This window comes from Cetorhinus maximus, unplaced genomic scaffold, assembly GCF_964194155.1.
Source record: "Cetorhinus maximus unplaced genomic scaffold, sCetMax3.hap1.1 HAP1_SCAFFOLD_717, whole genome shotgun sequence".
NCBI lineage: Eukaryota > Metazoa > Chordata > Chondrichthyes > Lamniformes > Cetorhinidae > Cetorhinus > Cetorhinus maximus.
The window spans coordinates 182,501-190,735 of record NW_027596659.1 but is presented as its reverse complement, the minus strand read 5'-3'; the positions used below and the strand labels follow the sequence as shown (position 1 = coordinate 190,735).

The 8,235-nt window shown below is 61.4% G+C and overlaps 1 protein-coding gene across 1 annotated transcript in view; it reads left to right on the top strand.

Moving 5' to 3' along the window:
- The first annotated feature begins 6,734 nt into the window (after positions 1-6,734).
- Positions 6,735-8,235, top strand: part of LOC144674593 (transmembrane protein 17B-like) — a 9,491-nt gene continuing 7,990 nt past the window's right edge. Inside the window, exon 1 of the mRNA XM_078535867.1 lies at positions 6,735-6,896. Within this exon, the coding sequence (XP_078391993.1) occupies positions 6,764-6,896 (133 nt within the window). The 5' untranslated portion in view covers positions 6,735-6,763. The remainder of the gene's footprint in view (positions 6,897-8,235) is intronic.

Genomic DNA, 8,235 nt, shown 5'->3' with positions numbered 1-8,235 from the left:
AAATTCCTGGAACTCCCTCCCTAACAGCGCCGTGGGTGTACCTACACCACAGGGACTGCAGCGGCTCAAGAAGGCAGCTCACCCCCACCCCCCACCTTCTCAAGGGGCAATTAGGGATGGGCAATAAATGCTAGGCCCAGCCAGTGAAACCCACATCCTGTGGAGAGAGGGAGAAAAGGCTCCCCTCCCCTCTGTCACTCCCTCTCTCCCTTCCCTCCCCTCCCCTCGGTCTCCACCCTCACCTACCCGGGGCTGAAGCAGCAGGATGGCCGTGACCCAGGACAAGATGGAGAACAGGACGTTCAAGTAGAGACAGAAGTGGAGGATCGGGTTAGCCACATAGTCATCACCTGGCGACGAGAGAGAGAGAGGGAGACAGGGGTTAAACATCATCGGTGACCCGATTGCATTCAGGAGGGGTTTGTACAGGGATCAGGGCCGGAGCCCTGACCGATCGAGGACTCTCAGAGACCTTAAAAAAATGCTCAGGAGTGTTGTCCTCTATGAGAAGGAGGCGCAGTGAGAGACATCACCCCCTGGGCAGAGATCTAGTCGGGGCCAGAGCTGAGAACTGGACACCGGGCGTCAGGAACAGAAGTCGTAAATAGGAGGGGTGCAAACCAGAACAGACAGTGCAGCACTCCCTCAGTACTGACCCTCCGACAGTGCAGCGCTCCCTCAGTACTGACCCTCCGACAGTGCAGCACTCCCTCAGTACTGACCCTCCGACAGTGCGGCACTCCCTCAGTACTGACCCTCCAACAGTGCGGCACTCCCTCAGTACTGACCCTCTGACAGTGCGGCACTCCCTCAGTACTGACCCTCCGACAGTGCGGCATTCCCTCAGTACTGACCCTCCGACAGTGCAGCACTGCTCAGTACTGACCCTCCGACAGTGCGGCACTCCCTCAGTACTGACCCTCCGACAGTGCGGCGCTCCCTCAGTACTGACCCTCCGACAGTGCGGCACTCCCTCAGTACTGACCCTCCGACAGTGCAGCACTGCTCAGTACTGACCCTCCGACAGTGCGGCACTCCCTCAGTACTGACCCTCCGACAGTGCGGCGCTCCCTCAGTACTGACCCTCCGACAGTGCGGCACTCCCTCAGTACTGAACCTCCGACAGTGCGGCACTCCCTCAGTACTGAACCTCCGACAGTGCGGCACTCCCTCAGTACTGACCCTCCGACAGTGCGGCACTCCCTCAGTACTGACCCTCCGACAGTGCGGCACTCCCTCAGTACTGACCCTCCGACAGTGCGGCGCTCCCTCAGTACTGACCCTCCGACAGTGCGGCACTCCCTCAGTACTGAACCTCCGACAGTGCGGCACTCCCTCAGTACTGACCCTCCGACAGTGCGGCGCTCCCTCAGTACTGACCCTCCGACAGTACGGCGCTCCCTCAGTACTGACCCTCCGACAGTACGGCACTCCCTCAGTACTGACCCTCCGACAGTGCAGCACTCCCTCAGTACTGACCCTCCGACAGTGCGGCACTCCCTCAGTACTGACCCTCCGACAGTGCGGCACTCCCTCAGTACTGACCCTCCGACAGTGCGGCACTCCCTCAGTACTGACCCTCCGACAGTGCGGCATTCCCTCAGTACTGACCCTCCGACAGTGCGGCACTCCCTCAGTACTGACCCTCCGACAGTGCGGCACTCCCTCAGTACTGACCCTCCGACAGTGCGGCGCTCCCTCAGTACTGACCCTCCGACAGTGCGGCGCTCCCTCAGTACTGTCCCTCCGACAGTGCGGCACTCCCTCAGTACTGACCCTCCGACAGTGCGGCACTCCCTCAGTACTGACCCTCTGACAGTGCGGCACTCCCTCAGTACTGACCCTCCGACAGTGCGGCGCCCCCTCAGTACTGACCCTCCGACAGTGCGGCACTCCCTCAGTACTGACCCTCCGACAGTGCGGCACTCCCTCAGTACTGACCCTCCGACAGTGCGGCACTCCCTCAGTACTGACCCTCCGACAGTGCGGCAATGGGGAGACAGTTGTTTAGCGGTATCATTGCAGCAGACAGAGCTAACGTTCTCAGCTCATGGGTTCATAGGTACCCAGGGCCGCTGGTGGAATTTAAAGGCAGTGAATCAATCTGGAATTACAAAGCCTGTTGAGCGATGGCGCCAGTGGATAGTCTGAGGGTGTTTCCCTTGGAGCAGCGAAGGTGGAGAGGGGACCTGATGGGGGTGGATAGGATTACGAGGGACCTAGAAAGGGTGGTTCGGAAGGCAATTGTTTCCATTAGTAGACGGGTCAATGGCCAGGGGGCATAGGTTGAGGGTTAGAGGTCGAAGGCTAGGAGGAGGGTCGAGGTGAATTTTTTTCACCCAGAGGGTGGTGGGAGTTTGGAACTCGCTGCCTAACAGGGCGGGTTGGGTCAGAGACTCTTCTAACATTCACAGAACCACACAGTGCAGGAGAGGCCCTTTGGCCCATCGAGTCTGCGCCGACATTTAAAGAAGTATTTAGATATTCACAAGCCTCCAGGGCTATGGGCCAAGCGCTGGGAAATGGGGTTAGTGTGGTCAGGTCTTTGTGGACTGGTGAGGATCTGATGGGCCCAATGGCCTCCTTCTGTGCTATGTGTCTACCCATCAATTCTTGTAAAGTTCCACATGGTTCCCAGGGACGGGGATGACTCTGAACTGGCTGAGTAGGTCACTCCGTTGTACATACCCAGTACAAAAAGCTCTGAAACTGGACGCAACCACCCGGCATTGACCTGGGCACCGGAAATGACAATGGCAAACTCAGCCCTGTCCACCCTGCAAAGTCCTTCTCACTAACATCTGGGGGCCTGTGCTGAAATCGGGAGAGCTGTTTCACAGACTGGTCAAACAACAGCCTGACATAGTCATCCTCACAGAATCATATCTTACAGATAATGTCCCAGACACCACATCCCCATCCCTGGGTATGTCCTGTCCCACCGGCAGGACAGGCCCAGCAGAGGTGGTGACACAGTGGGATACAGTCGGGAGGGAGTTGCCCTGGGAGTCCTCAGCATCGACTCCGGACCCCATGAAGTCTCAGGGCATCAGGTCAAACATGGGCAAGGAAACCTCCTGCTGATTACCACATACCGCCCTCCCTCAGCTGATGGATCAGTGCCCCCTCCATGTTGAACATCACTTGGAGGGAGCACTGAGGGTAGTAAGGGCACAGAATGTACTCTGGATGGGGGCTTCAATGTCCATCACCAAGAGTGTCTCGGTAGCACCACTACTGACCGAGCTGGCTGAGTCCTAAAGGACAGAGCTGCTAGACTGGGTCTGTGGCAGGTGGTGAGGGAGCCAACAAGAGGGAAAAAACATACTTGACCTCATCCTCACCATCCTGCCTGCTGCAGATGTATCTGTCCATGACAGTATCAGTGGGAGTGACCACCGCACAGTCATTGTGGAGACAAAGTCCCACCTTCACATTGAGGATACCCTCCATCATGTTGTGTGGCACTACCATCGTGCTAAATGGGATAGATTTCAAACAGATTTAGCAACTCAAGATTGGGCATCCATGAGGCGCTGTGGGCCATCAGCAGCAGCAGAATTGTACTCAAACACAATCTGTAACCTCATGGCCCAGCATATCCCCCACTCTACCATTACCATCAAGCCAGGGGATCAACCCTGGTTCAATGAAGAGTGCAGGAGGGCATGCCAGGAGCAGCACCAGACACACCTAAAAATGAGATGTCAGCCTGGTGAAGCTATAATACAGGATTACTTGCATGCCAAACAGCATAAGCATCAAGTGATAGACAGGGCTAAGCGATCCCACAATCAACGGATTAGATCTAAGCTCTGCAGTCCTGCCACATCCAGTTGTGAATGGTGATGGACAATTAAACAACTCACTGGAGGAGGAGACTCCACAAATACCCCCATCCTCAATGATGGAGGACCCCAGTACATTAGTGCAAAAGGTAAGGCTGAAGCGTTTGCTACAATCTTCAGCCAGAAGTGCCGAAGATAGGGAGCGATGTAGGGGCTGGAGGAGGTTATGAAGCAAGAGAGAAGAAGGGTGAATGCACTGGAGTATTGTGTATAGTTCAGGGTCCCACACTTTTGGAAGAATGTGAAGATTGGAGAAGTTGGGTCTGTTCTGGTTGGAGAAGAGAAGGTTGAGAGGAGATTTGATCAAGGTGTTCAAAATCATGAGTCAGTAGGGAGCAACTGTTCCCATTGGTGGAAGGATCGAGAACAAGAGACGCACAGATTTAAGGTGATTGGTGAAAAACCAACGGCGACATGAGGAAAAACTTTTTCACTCAGCGAGAGGTTAGGGTCTGGAACGCACTGTCTGAGAGTGTGGGGGAGACAGGGTCAATCAAGTGGTTAGGGTCTGGAACGCACTGTCTGAGAGTGTGGGGGAGACAGGGTCAATCAAGTGGTTAGGGTCTGGAACGCACTGTCTGAGAGTGTGGGGGAGACAGGGTCAATCAAGTGGTTAGGGTCTGGAACGCACTGTCTGAGAGTGTGGTGGAGACAGGGTCAATCGAGTGGTTAGGATCTGGAACGCACTGTCTGAGAGTGTGGTGGAGACAGGGTCAATCGAGTGGTTAGGATCTGGAACGCAGTGTCTGAGAGTGTGGGGGAGACAGGGTCAATCGAGTGGTTAGGATCTGGAATGCACTGTCTGAGAGTGTGGGGGAGACAGGGTCAATCGAGTGGTTAGGGTCTGGAATGCACTGTCTGAGAGTGTGGGGGAGACAGGGTCAATCGAGTGGTTAGGATCTGGAATGCACTGTCTGAGAGTGTGGGGGAGACAGGGTCAATCGAGTGGTTAGGGTCTGGAACGCACTGTCTGAGAGTGTGGGGGAGACAGGATTGATCCAGGGTTTTAAGAGGGAATTATGCTGTTGTGAGTAAAGGAGGAATGTGCAGGGTTACAGGGAAGAAGCGGGAAAATGTGGGCTAGTATGGATCTGATGGGCCGAATGCCCTCAGTGTGCACTGGGGTCATTGTGTGATTCTGTGGAAATATTCTGGCAGATGGAGCCAAGGATGGGGATAGCATGGAATTCAGCCTGATGTTGGTGACTGAATGGGGGGAACAGGACAGAGTGTGAGGGGCTGAATGGCCTTCTCCCCTTACCTCGGGGAAGAGGGAAGGAGTTTGCCAGGATTAAATATGGCCGGACCCTCTCACAGGGGCGCGGCCATCTTTACTGCTGGCGGTTTTACCTGGTTGGAACGGCAGTTGGTCGGCGTCGATGACGTCCTCGAAGGCGCGGATGCGCTTGCGCAGTCTCTCCGCGATCACCTGCTCTCCCATCTCGCGTGCCGCCAACAGTGGAGGCGGGGCCTGTTACCCGGGCAACCGGCTCTGCTGGATGGGGTCTGTTACCGGGGTAACCGCCCCTTTGGCTCACAAAGGACCAGAGGGGGCGGGGCCGTTGGGGGCGGGGCCTGAGGTAGGGCGAGAGGACTGAGGGGGGGTGGAGCTTGTGAAGGGTGAAGGGGCCTGAGAGAGCGCGAGGGGCCTGTGAGGGGGTGGGGCCTGTGAGGGGGTGGGGCCTGTGAGGGGGTGGGGCCTGTGAGGGGGTGGGGCCTGTGAGGGGGTGGGGCCAGAGAGGGGGAGGGGCTGCGGCCTGTTAGGGGGAGGGGCTGCGGCCTGTGAGGGGGAGGGGCTGCGGCCTGTGAGGGGGAGGGGCTGCGGCCTGTGAGAGGGAGGGGCTGTGGCCTGTGAGGGGGGAGGGGCTGCGGCCTGTGAGGGGGGAGGGGCTGCGGCCTGTGAGGGGGGAGGGGCTGCGGCCTGTGAGGGGGAGGGGCTCCAGCCTGTGAGGGGGGAGGGGCTGTGGCCTGTGAGGGGGAGGGGCTGGGGCCTGTGAGGGGGAGGGGCTCCAGCCTGTGAGGGGGGAGGGGCTGTGGCCTGTGAGGGGGAGGGGTTGGGGCCTCTGAGGGGGAGGGGCTGGGGCCTGTGAGGGGGTGGGGCTGGGGCCTGTGAGGGGGAGGGGCTGGGGCCTATGAGGGGGTGGGGATGGGGCCTGTGAGGGGGAGGGGGTGGGGCCTGTGAGGGGGAGGGGCCTGTGAGGGGGTGGGGCCTGTGGGGCTGGGGCCTGTGAGTGGGAGGAGCTGTGGCCTGTGAGGAGGGAGGGGGTGGGGCCTGAGGGGTGAGGGATTGGGGTCCGGGAGGGGGTGGGGCCTGTGAGGGGGAAGGGGCCTGAGGGGGCGGGGCCTTTGGGCAGGGGAGGGGGCCTGAGGGGGCGGGGCCTGAGGGAAATGGGGTTGGAACCTGTAAGGGGGAAGGGGACTGAGTGAGGGGCCTGAGGGGAGGGGTCTGAGGGGGACGGGCCTTTAGGCAGGGGGTGGGGCCTGACGGTTAGGGTCCTGGGAGGGGGTGGGGCCTGAGGGGGAAGGGGTGGGGCCTGAGGGGGAAGGGGTGGGGCCTGAGGGGGAAGGGATGGGGCCTGAGGGGGAAGGGATGGGGCCTGAGGGGATGGGGCCTGAGGGGGAAGGGGTGGGGGCGAGAAAAGGGTCCTGGGGGGTTACTCAGGCTGAGGGGGAGGGGCCTGAGGGAAATGTAGAGGGGGGAGGAGTGGGGAGGGGGAGGAGTGGGGGGGCGGTGCTTTAGGGTGAGACCAAGGGGCGGGTCCTGTTACCGAGGTAACCCCAACACACATCCGGCCTCGCTCGGCCTCTGTTCCCGCTCGAAACCACCGCCTGACCAGATGACGTCAGCTTTTCGTCACGTGACCGGTCGTGCAAGACGCTCTGACGATCGGTGGCCATGGTAACCCCGCGGGGAGATGGAGCTCAGTCCCATCCCGGAGCCGCTTCGCCGGCGACTCAGTCACTTCAGTCAGAGCGTCTTCAGCGTCGGGAACAGCATCAACAACCACATGCAGCCGGCCGCAGAGAGAGAGAGAGGCTGCTGGATCGGTAACAAACCCCAGCGGGAGAGGGGGAAAGAAAAACCGCCACCTCTCCCGCCAGCATCAAAGATGGCGGACAGAGACCGCTCAGAGCCCGTGCCGCCATCTGCCATCTTTAATACTGGCAGCCGGAGGCAACTGGGGGTCAGAGAGAGGGAGAGAGGGAGGGAGAGAGGGGGGGACTGGGGTGGGTCAGAGAGAGGGGGGGGACTGGGGGTGGGGTGAGAGAGAGGGGGGGACTGGGGGTGGGGTGAGAGAGAGGGGGGGGGGACTGGGGGTGGGTCAGAGAGAGGGGGGGGGACTGGGGGTGGGGTGAGAGAGAGGGGGGGGGACTGGGGGTGGGGTGAGAGAGAGGGGGGGGGGACTGGGGGTGGGGTGAGAGAGAGGGGGGGGACTGGGGGTGGGTCAGAGAGAGGGGGGGGGGACTGGGGGTGGGGAGAGAGAGGGGGGGGGACTGGGGGTGGGGTGAGAGAGGGGGGGGGGACTGGGGGTGGGGTGAGAGAGAGGGGGGGGACTGGGGTGGGGTGAGAGAGAGGGGGGGGACTGGGGTGGGGTGAGAGAGAGGGGGGGGACTGGGGGTGGGGTGAGAGAGAGGGGGGGGACTGGGGGTGGGGTGAGAGAGAGGGGGGGGACTGGGGGTGGGTGAGAGAGAGAGGGGGGGGACTGGGGGTGGGGTGAGAGAGAGGGGGGGGACTGGGGGTGGGTGAGAGAGAGAGGGGGGGGACTGGGGGTGGGGTGAGAGAGAGAGGGGGGGGACTGGGGGTGGGGTGAGAGAGAGGGGGGGGACTGGGGGGTGGGTGAGAGAGGGGGGGGACTGGGGGTGGGGTGAGAGAGAGGGGGGGGACTGGGGGTGGGGTGAGAGAGAGGGGGGGGACTGGGGGTGGGGTGAGAGAGGGGGGGGACTGGGGGTGGGGTGAGAGAGAGGGGGGGGACTGGGGGTGGGGTGAGAGAGGGGGGGACTGGGGGTGGGGTGAGAGAGAGGGGGGGGACTGGGGGTGGGGTCAGAGAGGGGGGGGGGACTGGGGGTGGGGTGAGAGAGAGGGGGGGGACTGGGGGTGGGGTGAGAGAGGGGGGGACTGGGGGTGGGGTGAGAGAGAGGGGGGGGGGACTGGGGGTGGGGTGAGAGAGGGGGGGACTGGGGGTGGGGTGAGAGAGAGAGGGGGGGGACTGGGGTGGGGTGAGGGAGAGGGGGGGGACTGGGGGTGGGGTGAGAGAGAGGGGGGGGACTGGGGGTGGGGTGAGAGAGGGGGGGGGGACTGGGGGTGGGTCAGAGAGAGGGGGGGGGGACTGGGGGTGGGGTGAGAGAGAGGGGGGGGGACTGGGGTGGGGTGAGGGAGAGGGGGGGG